Source organism: Herpailurus yagouaroundi, unplaced genomic scaffold, assembly GCF_014898765.1.
Source record: "Herpailurus yagouaroundi ecotype Mexico unplaced genomic scaffold, PumYag 191, whole genome shotgun sequence".
Taxonomy (NCBI): domain Eukaryota; kingdom Metazoa; phylum Chordata; class Mammalia; order Carnivora; family Felidae; genus Herpailurus; species Herpailurus yagouaroundi.
In genome coordinates, this window is record NW_024412422.1 from 15071540 (window position 1) to 15088483 (window position 16944).

General features: G+C 59.9%; 1 protein-coding gene across 25 annotated transcripts in view; it reads right to left on the reverse strand.

Moving 5' to 3' along the window:
* NCOR2 (nuclear receptor corepressor 2) overlaps nt 1–16944 on the reverse strand; it is a 183238-nt gene that overhangs the window by 127232 nt on the left and 39062 nt on the right. For all 25 annotated transcript variants that reach the window (XM_040444070.1, XM_040444076.1, XM_040444074.1 and 22 more), the window contains 4 exons: nt 12929–13056; nt 11176–11353; nt 4171–4350; nt 119–232 (listed from right to left, as the gene is read on the reverse strand). In XM_040444070.1, the coding sequence (XP_040300004.1) occupies nt 119–232; nt 4171–4350; nt 11176–11353; nt 12929–13056 (600 nt within the window). The remainder of the gene's footprint in view (nt 1–118; nt 233–4170; nt 4351–11175; nt 11354–12928; nt 13057–16944) is intronic.

Genomic DNA, 16944 nt, shown 5'->3' on the forward strand with positions numbered 1-16944 from the left:
TGAGGCTCGGGGAGAGAGCCAGGCCCCTCGCGGCGACACCCGCACCCCACCCGGAGGCCGGCCCAGGGCAGGCAGGAGAGCAGGGAGTCGGGGCGCCTCGGGCCGGGGCAGGGCGTACCCGGTTCTCGTCGTAGATGATCTGCACCAGGCTGCGATGCTTCGACTCGATGGGCGGCGGCGACACGGGCTTCTCGGGCTCCGGGGGCTTGGCGGCCTCCTCCTCCAGCTGTTGCTGTGGCAAAGGGGAGAGCGCAGCGGTGAGCGGCCTGGCAGGCGGAAGGCGCACTGCAGCACCCCCATGGCGGAGGGCGGCCCCGCGGCCCCGGCAGGCGACGGGCCCCGCGGACTCGCACAGGAAGTCAGGCTGCTAACCACTTCCTCTGAGTCACCCACCAGGGGACTCCGGGCCCTGGAGAGGCCCCCAGCTCGGCAGGGAAGGGCCCACCCCAGGCTCTGGGCTGTGTGGCCGGCCTTCCTGCGTTCGAATCCCACTCTGTTGACTTACGAGCCAGGTGAGCAAAAGTGAGCAGCTCCTGGACCTTGATGCGCTGCGGTCTCCTTATCTGTAAAACGGGGCTCAGCGCCAGGCCTCCCGGACAAGTTACCGCATGGGCGAGCATGGATGGGGTGGGGGGGGGGGGGCCACGAAAAACCGGCGGCTACCCACCGTTATCCGCCCTACAAGTACCATTGGCATCAGGAGAGGCCGTGCGGACTCCAGAGCCAAAGTGTGCAGCCTGGAGCCCTATTTCTACACTTGCTGAGTCGGTAACTGCTGAACTTCTCTGTTCAGCGGGGAAAATGAAACCTCCACCCTAGAGGGCTGGTACGAGGGTTCAAGGCCCCCAGCAACGCACCCAGCACCTAACAGGCAGCTTCTGACCCTCGTCTGCCTCGCGGCCTCTGTACTAGACCGTCCTCCTCCAAACGCCGTAAAGGGCGTCCCTCTGTGCCGCTGTCTGCTTTGTACCGAAAAGGAAAAGTAAAGACCAGAGAGCCTAAGACACCGGCCCAGGGTCACACAGAAGACCGATGCCCAGATGTGTGCCATCTGAGAACATGCCGAGTGAGAACAGACACGCTCTCCGCTCATGACGCACGGCCTGCCCACGACCACGGAGCAAACCGCCGTGAAGTCAAAAAGGCAGCCAAGAGAAGAGCACGCGGAAAGAGCCGGAAAATCCGGTCCTGGCTTCTGCCGGCACCAAGGCCTGGCTGGTAGAGCCACGCTGCCTTAGCCCCACAGTGACCCCTGGCAGTAGCTTCCAGAAGGGCAGTCAACATCTGACAGAACAGAGAAATCCCCCTGCAAAACGTGCAAAAAAACAAAACAAAACAAAAAACAACGAAGCAAAGAAATGGAAGAAGCACACAGCCAGAAAGGGCAGGCGGAAAGCAGACTGTCCCCCGTTCGCGAAGCTGGTCCGCCCTGAGGCACCGATGAGAAACACCACCTGAGACGCACAGAGACCCTGGCGATGCAGAGCTCCACCGGGGCCGGGGTTCAAACCTCGCTCCAACACCGGCTCTGTGGCCTTGGGTAAGTCACCACACCTCTCTGACCCTCAGTGTCTTCCTCAGAGAGGGAGGGGGGAGCACCTTCCCCCGGGGGGGGGGGAGCACGGAACACCCCGTAAGGCTGCTGGAGGATCAAAGAGGATGCGCATAAAGAGGGCTTTGTCTACAGAGCCTGATAAACACGGGCTACCGAAGGCAAATGAAACCACAGCGAGAGACCCCTTCTGCCCATCGGGACGGCGTAAACGCCAACAGAAACGCGGAGAGAAACAAGCACTGGTGAGGACATAAGAGACGGGGACCTCCGTGCACCGGGGGCCAGACGGTAAAAGGGGGCAGGTGCTCAAAATGTTACACGCGGGGCTACCAGGCGCCCCAGCAATTGCGCCCCTGCGCACAGAGCCGAGAGAACGGACAGAGCAGCTCACACAGAAACGTGAACACGAGCGGTCACGGCAGCTCTATTCGCAGCAGCCAAGAGGTACGAACAGCCCCACGTCCATCAACACGTGACTGGATGCACAGAACGCGGTCCATCCACACAGTGGATGCGACTTAGCCTTGAAAAGGAACGAAAGGGCGCTGGGCTGGCTCGGTCGGTAGAGCACGTGACACCATCTCAGAGTCACGACTTCAAGCCGCGTGTTGGACTTGGAAATTACTTTAAAAAAAAAAAAAGAGGAAGAAAGGAAGGTAGCGCAGACACCCGCTATGTGTTACAGGATTCCGCTAATACGAAATACCGAGAACGGGTAAACCCGTAAAGACAGAAACGCAGATCAGAGGCCGGTGGGAGAGGAGGGGCTACGCAATGACAGCTAACGGGCACAGGGCCTCCTTGAGAGGAGATGGAAATGTCCCGAAACCAGACAGAAGGGTAGTGGCCCAACACCGTGGAGGTGCTAAATGACAGTGAATTGTTCACTTTAAAACGTTTTGTGGATTTCAGTTAAAAAAAAAAAAAACTGTGAAGGGCTGCGCTGGGCTGCCTGGCTTCCAGCCACAGTCACAGACGCGTGCACACGACCCGCAGCTATAGCCCCGTCCCAAAGCCAGGCCGGGAGGGACCAAAGGTGCCCGTACTCTCCCCCGGCCCGTGCAAATGCTGCCTGACCCCGAACCAGGGCCCGGCCCCCTCTGGGGACGCCTGAGCCACCATCTTGCAGACCCACGTACTGTCCCGCAGGTCAGGGACACCTTGCTCGACCTTAATGAGCAGCCCAGCCTCAGGACCGTCCCCCAGTCCCAGCTCTTCCGTGTAAGCACCAGTCCTGATGCCCTTGGGAATCCGTCAACAGCCCATACAGCCATCCAACCCTGCTGACGCGGTCCCGAACTGGCCTGACTCACGGCCCCTGGTGGCCAGGGCGGCCCTTGACCCTACCTGGAGCCCAGACTCCCTTGCCTAGAGGGCATGAAGTGTGACCCTGCTTCTCCCAGGGGAAACCCAGATGCTTCTCGGGGTCAAGCCGGTGTCACAGCGGCCCAATCAGCAGTTTCTAACGAGCACCTACGATGCACCAGCACTGCGAGGAGCACAGCAGGGAGCGGGGAGACAAGGACCCTGCTCACACCGCCGTGGCGGGGGGCCCACGGTGTAACAAAGCAGCAAAGGTCATCAAGAAGGGCGCCGGGGCACAACAGGGGTGGCAAACTTCTCCGGGGAAGGCCCCGGGAGTAGAGGCTTCATCCCCCAGCCACCCGGTGTCTGTCCTGACCACTCAGCTCTGACGTCCTATCTCGAGAGCAGCCACTGACAACGTGTGACTTTGTGCCAGTAAAACTTTATTTGCGAAAACAGGCATCAAGCCAGACTTTGGATTTGCTGGCCCCGGGAGAGAGGGTGGCTGGGGACGAGAGCTCCTACAAAGGCCTCCGCGGAGGAGACGTCTGAGCAGAGACGGGAAGATACCAAAGGGAAGCACGGGAGGAGCGGGGAAAAGGCGGATCGTCAACTAAGTGCACAGCGATTACTGTTAAAATTAAACTCTACAATTAACATCCCAGATCTCTGTGCTCACTTTTCTTTGGTCTCCAGAGTTGCCGCGAGGATCGGTTTTCACGGCACGAGCCCATCCCCTCCTCACAACCCTGCCACGTGCCGGCACGTCTGGGCCCATTTCACAGACAGGAAACAGAGGCTGGGGGACGCGACTGTTCCGAGGCAGGGCTGGGAGGCCCCGCCCGTCCCGATTCCAGAGCCCCGGCGAGAGGCAGGTTGCGAATGAGCAAAGACAAGCTCAGAGCCGTTAACTGCCCGCCCGGGCATCGCGCATCACTGGGAAGCAGCAGAAAGGAGATCAGGCCTCAGAGAGCCTGGCTGTGAATCCTCACCTCGCCCCCACCCCCGTGCCGGCCGGTACAAAGCCCGAGGCTTCTGTGCTTCAAACTGCACTAAGCTAAAAGTTCAGCTCCTTAACCGCACCAACACGTGTCACACGTGACCAGCGGCCACCTTTGCGGACGGGGCAGACCTAGAACGTTTCCGCCATCGCAGAAAGTTCTGTGGACGGCAGCGCGCCCCTCAAAACGGCACTCTCACCCGGGGAACGTAAGGGCAAGGACACGAGCCAGCAGGTGGGCAGGCTCAGCACACGCTCCCACGCCTGTGCCCGGGGTTCCCGGGGGGCCACCCTCCCCAAGCGCCCGCACCTGCTTCTTCTTCAGCTTGGAGATCTGCTGCTCCACCATGGTGATCTCGCGGTCCACCCGGTCCATGTTCTGGATCAGCTCCTCCTTGGAGAGCCGCGGAGGTACAAGCTCCAACTCAGGGTCGGCGTGCGGCGGGCTGGGGGGAGACACGGGCTCCAGCTTGCCCGCCAGGCTGCGGTCCTGCGGCAGAGAGGAGAGGAGCGCGGGGTCAGCACAAGGGGCACCCCGGCCGGCGCCCCCCCCTCGCTCCCCAGGTTCCCAGCCACAGCGGACACCCGTCGCGACGGTCCCCACGTCCCAGACACGGGGTTGCTGACCACTCCCCACCGGTGCACCCTGCCCAGCCCCCTGCCCGCTCCGCAAAGGTCAGATCCCTTGTCCTCCTGTAGGCCAGTTTTCACCACCCCCTCTTCCCATAAGACTCCCCCTCTCTTGCCCCACCTGCCTGCCGGTGTCCTCCCACCGAACCAGACTCCCCAAGGGTGAGCACCGGGACCCGCACGTCGAGACCCGCATGTCGGATCCCTGAAGGCGAGGCCTCAGCGGACCCTCCGTGGACAGTTATTCACAATGCTCTGTCCGAACTGGCAACTTCACAGAAAGTTACATAGAGGGCAAGACTGGTTTTGTACCCCCTACCCACCCCCGCCCCCACCTCCACGAAAACCACAGGACAAGAGGCAGAGAGATCAGAGTCGCTGTCTGCACTGGGGGACACTGTCTTACTTTCACTGACTAGTATTTTCCTGCTTTTCCTTCTTTGAGAGTTACTCTTTGTGTACTAAAGCTGTTTTTAAAAAAAAAATTTTAACGTTTATTTATTTCTGAGACAGAGAGAGACAGAGCATGAACGGGGCAAGGGCAGAGAGAGAGGGAGACACAGAATCTGAAACAGGCTCCAGGCTCTGAGCTGTCAGCACAGAGCCCGACGCGGGGCTCGAACTCACGGACCGCGAAATCACGACCTGAGCCGAAGTCGGCTGCTTAACCGACTGAGCCACCCAGGCGCCCCTAAAGCTGTTTTTAAAATTGGGTTAAACAAACGAGGGGATCCTTCATTGGGCTATTTGTTTGACGCTTCGTTCCACCAGCTGAAGTTTACTGAGCACCCAGTGTCCTGGGAGCATATGGGGGCGCAGGGGGGAGGTTTAAAAAAAAAAAAAAAAAACCAAACCAAAACAAAACGCAGTCCTGACTTGAGCACTCACCTGCATGGCCCCAGGTTCAAATCCCAGCCCACTCGGCCCCCTCCCAGCCTTGTGACCACAGGCAGATCAAGTCTGCTTCTAGCCTCCCTTTCCTCATCTGTACAATGGGACAAGTTCCACCTCCCAGGCTGTGTGAGACTGGGACCAGCGAAGAAGCACAAAGGGCTCAGCTCAGGCCCTGGCACACAAGTGCCTCCTGTGCAGTGGCTGAGACCGTCCTGCCCCACAACCTGGGCTCCGGGCCCGTCAGCACAGGCGGAACCCAGCCCGCGCCCGGAGCCAGCCGCAAGGCCAAGCCAGCAGCTGCTGGCAGAGGAGGCCCCGGGAGGAGCTCCAGGCGGCTGCCTCCCCGCCCCCAGGCAGCTGCACCGGAGGACAGAGGACACATTATTCCCCAGGACAACTGCAGCCCCAGGGACTGCCAAGTGCTCCCCATCTCGGGACTAGCAGAGGCCGCTCTCTCCTACATCCACGCCTCTCCCCCCTACAGACCCCCTTGGGCAAGGTCCACGGCCCAAGGTTCTCAGGATGTCACTGGGTTTGCCTTCTGCCCCCGTTGTTCCCAACTGAGACATGGGGACAGCTGGCATCAGGACTCCCAGGCCTTCCACGCTCAGAACCTTCATGGGAAATGCAGAAAAGGCCCCAAGTCCCTCAACCACCTGGCCCCCACACTGCTCAGGCCACCTCCACAGGGAAACCCCAGAAAGCAAACCAGGCACCGCTCCTGACTCGGCCCATCCAAGTTCTCAGCACAACTTACCCACCAGACTCCCACAGCAGCCCTCCAGGGACCTGCTACTTTGTCCCCATTGCACAGATGAGGAAACTGAGAACCTGAAGGCACCTGCCCGGTGCTGTTCTAAGCCAGTGGCCAGCACGCTTTTCTTTTTCTGTAAAAGGCTAGGTAGAAAATATTTCAGGTTTGCATCTTGGACTCTGCCCAATCACTCACCCATCACTGTATTGGGAAAGCAGCCACCGACAAGATACAAACAAATGGACATGGCTGTGTGCCAATAAAACTTTATTTACAAGAGCGGGCTGAGCACTAAGTTTGAAACTTACTAAGTTTGCCAACCTCTCTGCTCTTCGCAATTCACAAGTCTTAACTCAGGTCATTGTCACAAATACCCTAAGAAGTAGGAATAAATAGCGTTTTCCCCATTTCCCAGATGAAGAAACTGAGACCCAGTAAGGTTCAGCGACATGCCTGAGGTCACCAGCCACAATGCAATGGAACCCTGGCTCAGAGGGCACCAGAGGCCGAGGTCGGGCCTCCATCATACCCTCTGGAGGTGGGCGGACCACGAGACCAGGCTGCCGGGTGTTCCACAGCAGAAGCAGGGTCCAGAGCACGCATTTATTTACCTCAAAGAACGGCATGGCTAGGCAAGCGCGAGCAAGATCTCTTCTAGAGTCCAGGACCCCTGAAATTTGTGGCAAACTGTGTGATGAAAAATTCCCTAGAAAGGCACTCGCTGGGCTTGGGGACCTAACTACTCCCCAACAGGAGGCCCGTGCTGGTGGACACGAGTGCCACGGGCACCTGGCCCCACACACACCAAACCAGAATCAGCTCACGTCCTCTGGCACCTGAGGGCCTTTGCACAGGCCATCCTCTCTGCCCACAGGGCCCCACTCCACCTCCTGGGCCAGCTGAAACCCGCCTTGCCTTCTCATGCCACCGCCCCCAGCCCCTAGCTGAGTTCTGCCCCTTCCTCTATGCGGCCAGGGCACTCGGCTGGTCTCTGCTCTGTCATTTCCCAGGGTTCTTGAGATACGAGGTGGCAGGGGAGGCGGTCCCGGCACCGAGCAGCATTAGCCGCTGCAAGAAACATTTCCCTCCCCTCCCCTCTCGGGTCTTCCGCCAGGACCAAGAAAGGAAGATCAACAGAATCCCAGCCCAGGAATAGATCTCAAAAGCAACATTAGCAAAAAAGAAGGCCTCCATCCCTAAAGCTGGCAAGGTCAGCGCAAGGGTCAGATGAAGCAAGTGGCAACGGCTGGGAACTGCTGACAAGGTTGCTGGAAAACTTCTCCTTAAATTCTCGATGAATAAAAGCGGGTCTTCTTCAATGGCTTCTTATCGCTCGAAGCTCAGGCTTAGCTTTTATGATCAGCAAAAATGCAGTAGGTCCATCAATGGCTGAACAGACCAACAAAACGTGGATCGTCATACAACGGAACGTGACTCAGCCAGAAAAAGGAACAAAGCCCTGGGCCGTGCCACAACGTGGCTGAACCTTGAGAACACGATGCGGAGTGAAAGACACCAGACAGCAAAGGCCACGGATTACATGACTCCACGTACAGGAAATGTCAACAGGCAAATCCGGAAAGACAGAGCGCAGACTGGTGGTCACCAGGCGCTGGGGAGGGAGGAATGGGGAGTGGCTGCTAATGGGTGTGGGATCTCCTTTCGGGGTGATGAGAATGTTCTGGGACTAGTGGAAGCTTTCGGGGTGATGAGAATGTTCTGGGACTAGTGGAAGCGAGTGGTTGCCCAGCGTGGAGAATGCACTAAATGCCACTGAATTGTTCGCTTTATGTGGTTAATTGCAGGTTATGTAAATTTCACCTCGACTTAAAAAGAAAAGGCACACCCAGCGGGCAAAGGGCGCTTTCTCCAGGACCAGGTTTTCCAGGACTGGGACCCAGGGAGCCTGGCTAGAGGACCTCCAGATGGTTCTCCCGATGGCTGCTGGCCTGATTCACTTCAGCCCAAAGCCACAGGAGCAACACAACAAACCCACACCCCAGCCGGTCGCCAGGTAGGCAGCTGGCACCATTTTTCCCATCAGATGCCCCTGGTGTAAAATTCGGGCCAACACAGAAGAGAAAAACGCGTTATGCAAAATTAAAGACACAGGCAGTGGGGCGCCTGGGTGGCGCAGTCGGTTAAGCGTCCGACTTCAGCCAGGTCACGATCTCGCGAGATCTCGCGTGATCTCGCGTGAGTTCGAGCCCCGCGTCAGGCTCTGGGCTGATGGCTCAGAGCCTGGAGCCTGTTTCCGATTCTGTCTCTCCCTCTCTCTCTGCCCCTCCCCCATTCATGCTCTGTCTCTCTCTGTCCCAAAAATAAATAAACGTTGAAAAAAAAAATTTTTTTTTTTAAAAATAAATTAAAAAAATAAATAAAGACACAGGCAGCAAAAGACCTGTGGCCGGGGAGGCCCCCCTCGTCCCAACTTCAGGAAGGGGCAGGGCTGGCCTCCGACCCTCCGAGTCTACCCCCTTGTGGCAATCACGACAACGGGTTCCAAGACAGGCAAGGACCCCACGCACAGGCAAGGAGGTAAACAGCTGTGGGCAGGAAATGTGGAGATGGGAGGGCAACCTCTCCCTTTTCGCTGGCCTTGAACATGGGAAGAGGAAGGCCCGGAGTCTCAAACTGCCTTCTTGTTAACACAAGACCACAGGAAAAATGGCAGACCAAGAGATGGGGACCTGGCGACATTCACGTCACCTGAATCAAGCTGTGCCTGAAGCCCACCAACCCTGGATTTCAGTCGTATGAGCCAAGACCCATGCTGGAGTGAGTCTGACATGGGTTTTCTGTCCCTTTCAGCCAACAGAGCCCCACCACACAAAGGGACTTTCAGAAGTGGTTCTGTTCTGTGCGTGATGGCTCTAAAGTCCCCTAAAGCAAAGTTTGGTGAATTCCAAAGGAAGCCCAATACCACAAAACTCCAGCGGCTCAAGGGCAGGGAAGCGTTAGAAAACAGAACATTTTTATATGAAAAAGGAACACAGCTGGCAGGGGGCGGGGCGGTAAAAAAAAAAAAAAAAAAATTGCACTGAATTCCTGTCTCATGCGTCCGGCTAAATTCCACACGGCAGACGCAAAAAACATCTGAACACTTGCAGAGCTGTGTTCCCTCCTGGCTTCTTCTCTTGCCCAAATCTGCTCGAACTTTCCAAATGCTCTCAGCAGCCTGGGGCAAGAACAGGGTCCAGGTGGCCCCTGTGCCGGGCCCATCACTCCCCTGACCCCCAAGGTCCAGGAAGAGAAGACAGACACAGAGAAACAGAAACAGACACAAAGACTAAGGCTCACAGAGGGAGAGGGAGCCCACCAGGGAACTTCAAGAAGAGGGACGAGCAGGCGATCACAGCTACTGAGAGGCACGGAGACCCTCAGGAGGTTCCAAGCCACCATTCCGGAGAGCCAGGCTGGGCGGGCAGCTGGCCAGAGACAACTGGCACCCTGTTCTCTGGGCAGAACCGGAGAGGAGCTCAGGCCACAGCCCACTGGGGGCCCCAGTCCCTAGGGAGGAAATCAGACCTCCCTGGCGTGGCCCTTGGCCGGACCACTGACCTGGCCCTCTGCCCCTCCACACATACCCCTCTCCCCTAGCCGTCCAAGGCTCTCTTCGGGAAACAGCTTTTCTAACGGCAACATCCCTCCCCCAGCGGAGGAGACAGACTCAGGTGCCCACGGCGGGGGGCGTGGCGGGCACTGGGAGGAGGGAGGCCGATGGCCGGCTAGCGGGACCAGACGGGAAGCCTGAGGACCCGGGCAGCCTGGTGGGCAGGGATGGGCTGCAGACCCAGGCTGCCTGGCCTTCAGCGACGTGGGCGAGTGGCTCCCACTCGCTCAGCCTGGGGCCCGGGGCTCCTTTACAAAAGGAGATGGCAGATCACGGGAGTGGGGCCGAGATGACGCAACAGCACGACACTCGCTTGGCACAGGACCCGGCTCACCCGCTTAGCACCGTCTTGCCGTCGTCAGAGCCCCGAGAGCCCTCCTCTCCCGCCAGCCCCCCAGCGAAGGCCCTGCACCGGCCAGAAATCCCACCGATCCATGCTATCCGACATCAGGCAGGGAAGAGGACCCACAGGCCCGAGTGGGCCACGTCCACCCCCTCGCCTGCTCCCACCCCCACCAGGGCCGCAGTAAGAGAAGCGCTGACCTCACCCACCAGGCGGGAGGCTGCTAACGAGCTAGTTGTGGAGAAACACTCAGCATGTGCAGGAGTGACGTCCATCCCTCAGCCGGCCAAGGACGGGCATGTCACCTGGCCGCGGTCCCTGCCCCATCCCAGGCAGTGACAGTAAAACAGCTTCGGGGGCAGTTAGGTGACCCTAATGGACAGTCCGGGCCACTGGCTGCGATCCCTCCGTTAGCACCTCTGTCAGCTTCCTCTGTGTGAAATGGAGACCAAAGAAGCTTCCAGCCTCCACTGTCCTGAGGTTTACTGAAACAGCAGGACCACCTCCCCAACCAGCACACCGTAGGCACTTAATCTGTGCACATTCGCCCCCACCAGCTCCGCTCAACCTTCCACTTAAAATTTTTTTTTACATTTTTATTTTATTTTTGAGAGAGAGAGACAGAGAGCAAGCGGGGGAGGGGCAGAGAGAGAGAGGGAGACACAGAATCCGAAGCGGGCTCCACGCTCCGAGCCGTGAGCACAGAGCCCGACGCGGGGTTCGAACTCACAGACCACGAGCTCAGGACCTGAGCCGAAGTCAGACACCCAACCGACTGAGCCACCCAGGAGCCCCTCGACTTTCCATTTTAAAGAGGAGTAAAGTGAAAGAGGTCTCCGGGGCATGTGGGGGGGCATGGTGGCCCCGCAGGCCAGACGCGTTCAGGTAGGAGCAGGCCCCCGTCCGGCCAGGAAGCGGCCTGCGAGCCAACCTCGGTCCCGGCCCCTCCTCTCGCTGCCCACCCTCGGCCCGAGCTGTGCCCCACCTGGCACGCCCACCGCCCCCACCCCTTGCCTTGCACCCAGTGCGGCCGCAGAAGCACCCAGGTCCTCAGGGGCTCCCAGCCAGGGCCGGGCCTTACCTTGGACGGGTCCTCCGAGCCCCCAGGCTGGCCCGCAGCCAGCAGGGGTGAGGGCCGCAGCAGGGGATCCGGCAGCAGCTCCAGGCGAGGGCGCTTGCTCTCGATGAACTCCATCTCTGACTTGCCCAGCTCAGGCAGGTAGGAGTGGGACTCGGGTCGCAGGTGGAGCTCCTGGGACCTGCGGGAGGCAAGGACACAGGGCCTCGCAGCTGCCGCCCTCCCGCCGAGCACCTGCCGTGTGCCCCGCCCTCCGCGACCCTGAGGGAGAAGTGCCCATCTGGCCAAGGGCACACAGCGAGGCAAGCTTCAATCCCAGACTCGTCCTCCCACGAGTCAGCACTCGCTATGTTAATAGGAAGAGAACGTACTGGTGATTCCCCACCCCCGCGCTGCCGAGAGCGGCCCACGGCCAGCAGCATCAGCCCCGCCTGGAGCCGGCTACAAACGCACAGCCTTGAGTCCCACCCCAGGCCTACAGAGTCAGACTGTGCATGTAAACAAGAACCCCGGGTGATTCATGGGCACGGTCGAATCCAAAAAGCCTTGTGGGTCCGACACAGGCAGTAACACACATGCTGTTATTTGCACATCCCCCACCCGGGGCAGACATCACTAGCCAACCACAGCACTCTGGCTGCTAAAGCTGGCCTTGTGTCCTTCCCAGCTCGGCCAGCTGCCTGGGGCAGAGACGGGAGCTGTCCAGCCTAACACTCCCGACCGGCTCTCCTCAACCCTGCTCCCCAGTCTGCAGAGGTCAAAACTGGGCCAGAGAGGACACGGCCTTGCCTGAACACACACAGCACGGCCAGGACTCACAGACTCCGCCCCCGGCTACTGCTCCCGACCGGACAGCCTAAATACCCCTCTGCTAAAATGCATTTCAAGTTGATGCCTGCCCGGAACACTCCAAGAACATGCTCACCTCCGGGACTCTGCACATGCTGTTCCCTCTGTCTGGAAGGCCTTTACCAGCTCTCTGAATGGTCGGCTACATATCGGACAAACGTCCCTCCCCTGAGAGGCCTTTCTGGCCACCCCAGCCAGAGAGCTAATACCTTGCTCACTCTGTAACTAATAAATGGGTCACCTGCCTCATTCTGGAGTCATCTTGTGGGTGTCTGTGAGGCATCTGCCCTGGAGACAGGGCCGCCTACCGTCGTGCGCCCACAGCCTAGAACGGGCCAGCACATGACATCTAAGCTTAGGACTCTTAGCGGTCAGTGCTGTTATGATCTCCAGCATCTTGGGGCCCCGCTCTGGCCTCGGCCCTCCCCTCGCTGGGGTCCCCGTCCCGCTGCATCCCCTTCCCCCCGGATTTAAGGACAGGCAGGCCCAGACACAGGCAGACACCAGAGGGCCCCGGCTGGTAGCTGAGGGACAGAGAGGGACTGGGAGAAAAGGGGAAGACAACAGGAGGGAGGAGGGGGCAGCCCGGGTGCACCCAGGCGGGACTTGTCCCTCTCACCGGCACCCCAGCCCCGCCCCTCCGCATCTTGGCGGTCGACCCCTCCTGCCTAGGACTACCCCCCGCCAGAGACCACTGAAGGCCCACGCTGCAAAGTCGGAGGGCCACGTGGCCCTTCCCCGCTCCCCCGCAACCGCGCCCCAAGTCACAGCTGCACCAGGACGAGGGCAGGCACACAGCACGGCAACCCTCCGACTTAACACTAGCCCTGCACGCTCCTGCCTCCTCCCCCGGCCTGAGGACCGACCTCGCGGCTCCCAGCTAGGCGGCGTGCAAGCCTCTCCTCACCTCTCGTTCCCAGGCTGAAATTCGGACAGCAGGGAGGGCCTCCTCCTCTGGGGCTGGAGGATGGAACCAGGCGACAGGTGTGAGGCGTAGTCACGGGGGTGGTGCTGGTACTCGAGCAGCCCGACGTCCTGCAGTGAGAGGCCGAGGAAGCGGGTGAGCCAAGACGGCCCGCTCCACGGTCACGGGCGCAGCCGGGCACTCGCTCCTGCACGGGGCCACATCCGGGGCCACGTCCGCATCCACGCGTGGCTCCGGACGCCCGGGGTGGCCAGAGGGCATGCCCGGGGCCAGTCGCCGGCTAACATGCACCCTGTGCCGTGCCGCCGCGGTCCCTCACCCGGCCCCACACTGGCACCTGCAGCACGTGCGATTACGCCCTCCTCCCCGATGAGACCACCGAGCCCGCCTGGTAGAGGGCGGCTGGAAAGGGCACAGCCCGCGTGTCTAGCGGGGCACTGAGGGGATAGGGTGTGTGCGTGAGACTGCAGGGCACAGGTCTGTGAGGCTCGAAGACCAGCTTCCAAAACAAGGGGCCACCTTGGGGTTCCCCTGTCTTGTCTGTGAAAAGAAAACCCACCCACGTGTGTCCGGCCAAAGTCAGAAAGGGAAATGAGCTTCAGACAAAACTCTCCTTCTTTAGTAACGTGCCGTCCATCACCCCTTCTCATCTGGGGAAAAACCAAACGCTAACAGATTACAAGTATCCTGATTATCAACTACACTCTGATTCGAGACACGTTAAAAAGGGTTTTTAAAACAGCATAGAAACGAGCGTTTCGAAAGAGAAAACAGGGCCGGCTTCCCACTGTACCAATCCAAATCGATTCGATCTGCCTGCCTAGAACACTCAGTTACACTGTGTGCGGCAATCAATTAGCGATGTCTGGCACAGGTAAGGCTTAGGCAGAGGGGCACCGCGTGTGATTTATCTTCTTCTGGGCACCTCTCTTAATTCTCCCAAGTTTCCGTGAAAAGAGTCTAGTCGGTCTTCTCATGCTCCTGTTGTCCGGCTTTTTTTTTTTTTTAAGCAGTTATTCCTGCAAAGACGATCAGATGCTATCAGGCAGGTGTGCTGGGAGTGTGTGCGTTTCAGACCCTCCAAAGCAAGCATGTAAGAAGCTGGGACGCAAAAGGCTGGAGAAGACGAGTAAATGGAATGAACGGGGACCCCAGCGACTTCGGAGGCTGGAAACGCTGAGGAGGCCCAATGTGGGGAAGAAAGGTTGCAGGGCCTCAGGCTGGGGGAACTGTCCGTCACTCCAACCCTCTGAGCCTCAGTTTCCTCATCTTTGAAACGGGTGCCTGACCGCATGGAAGGAGGTCCCTGTGCTTCCTACCACAAACCCTCCATAACTCTCCAAAGACCTGCCTCAAGATGACAGGTGGCTTCCGGAAGGCAGAGAAGGGCTCAGCCCCCCCCCCCCCCCCCCCCCCCCACTCTGTGATGTCTAGCACGAGGCCCCAGGTGCTCGCAAATGGAGGCGGGTGGGAAGGAGGAGGAAGGAGGAAGGCCCTGGGGGAGGGAGGGAGCGAGGCCTCTGGGATCACGCTGGCAAGGCTGCCAGGCCCAGATCACACGCACGTGCAGAGGTGTGAGAAGGAATCGGCAGCCTCTGCCGTCTGCCAGGGGGAAGGTTTTCCCCACCCGGCTCTCTCGCACAAAAGCAAAATGAGCAAAGCGGCAAGAGACAGACAGTCCGATTCCTCAGGAGACAGACAAGCCAACGCCTCGGCGAGACAGCACCTACGTCGGCCAACGGAGGTGGGAAGAGGCACGGGGCACACGGGGCCCTGGGCAGGGGCGGGGGGGGGGGGCGCGGAAAGGCCACTTCACGAACTTTCTGGCCTCAGTTTCCCAGTTTAGGAGCCAAGCGGGAGACGCTCGTCAGCAAAGCCCCTCCGAGGGGCATCTCGGGGGCCATTTCTGCGGGGTCCTCACTAAACCCCACCCTAGGCCCCGAAGCTGGTCTCCAGGGCTGAGCCGGGGACCCCCTCCCAGGGGGGTCTGGAAGCTCCACAGGAAGCCCAGAATCGGGGACGTCCCAAGAGAGAAGCTGACCCGAGGTGGGGCGCACCAGGCCCTCAGGCTCCAAGCCTCCCGGCCACGTCTCAGAGCCCACGAACTCTACGTGATGTAACAAAATAATAACAACACCCAACGTTCATGAACTGCCCGTGTCTGCCCACCGACAAAAGCTTTAAACGTGTTTTTCATTTAATTCCCATGGTGACGCCATGAGGCGGGTCTCATGCACAGTCCCACAGAAACATGAGACCTCGGGCACAGAGAAGGTAAGTGACTCGCCTAGGAGGGGAGGTTCTGAGATGCAGGACTGAGGCCAGGCTGGCTTCCTGCTGAGGGACGGGGAGGGGCAGACTGCAGGTTCTGAACGTACCCCCAAAAGGTGACAGCAACAAGCCAGACTTGGGGGGCAGGGGCCTGCCCTGCCCTTGCCACATGCTCGCAGAGCTGCTTGCGCAGAGAATTGGGGGGGGGGGGGGGGGCCCCGGCGCCCCCCCCCCCCCGCCTCTGCCAGCCTCTCCTCAGCCGTGGTGCCTCTGACACTAGAAACCGGGACTTGCCGATAAACTATGCCCCTCAAACTCCCCAGGAAGGGGACAGGCGCTGTGGAAAATCAACTTAACCAGGAGAGAACCCCATCTGGCACGTCCCTGGCTAGATCCTAAGGAGCCACAAGGACAAAGGGGCTGAGGCATCTGGGCCTCGGGTCAAATCCAAAGTGGGTCTGGATTCTGGGAGATGTTGGAGGAAGGGGCCGGGAGAAAGGTTTTCTTTGCAGCTGTGCTACGAGAAGATGAGCTCCTCGCTGGCTCCTGGGATAGGGTTTCTCACCCAGGGGGTGCTGAGGAAACGTCTGGAGCCGCACATGGCAGGCAAAGGACTCGTGGGCCCCCCCTGGAGAGGTGGGGCTCCCACCTCAGGGCCTTTGCACGTGCTGTTTCCTCTGCCTGGAACATTCCTTAACCACATTTCCCTGTGCCCGGCCCTCCAGTTCCTTTCAGGTTTTGATCCCAATGTCAACTTCCCAGTGAGGCCTCCTGCCCTGGCGCCTGACTTCAATTAGGAACCCCACAACCTCCGCCTTCCCTCGCCCCTCCTTCCCTGCTCACTGCTGCCGCATGAGAACACCAGCTGCCTGAGGCAGGGATGCTTCTGGTTTGCTCACAGCTCCGTTCCCAGGGCCTACAGAAGTACTGGCAGACGAGGCGCCTACTGAGTGCTAAGTGAATGAACAAAGCTCCCAGCACGGGGGCTCCCGAGAGGCCTTTCTGGGGAGCCGTCCCCCAGCACCCAGAACTGGGGGGGGGGGGGCAGGAAGGGCCACAAAGCTGAGGCGGAGAAACCCCGGGCAGCATTCAGGACACGAGCAACCCACCAGCGCGCCCACACGCGCCCGCGGCCCCCTCTGGCCCAGGCGGGCCCCCGGGTCCCTGACCTTTCACCCAAGGCGGCGCTGCTCCACGTCCGTTGCCCGCGACGAGTGGGTACAGAAGACACGCGTCTTCGTGAGCCAGCCGGCCTGCGCACTGCCGGCCTCGCCACGGCCAGTGCCCGCACCGGACGGGCGGGGGTTCCGTGCAGTTTGGCTTTGGGGCAAAGTGCAGCTGAAACGGACCGGTCCTCCCCACAGAGCTTTCGGGAAGCACCGATCCGGGGCAGCAGTCCGAAACGGGGCCCAAGGCCCAAGCCGGGCTCGGCCCTCGGCCATTCCTCTGCCTCTCGGTTGCAGCTCCGGAACTATGAGGGCAGCAGGGCTGAGCAGTCGTGACACAGGCCGCACGGCCCGAGAGGCCCGACACGTTTACGGAGGTTTGCCGCGGTCTCCTCTAGAGGAAAAGCCCACAGGCGACGCGGAAGAGGACACTCACGCTACGTTGTCGTCACAAGAACGGCGTCACCGAGGTCATCAGCGGCGTCCCGTGATATCCGTGGGAGCTAACGCTGCACAGGCATCACGCGAAGGCCTCTGCCCACGTCCACTAACCTGAGCCTC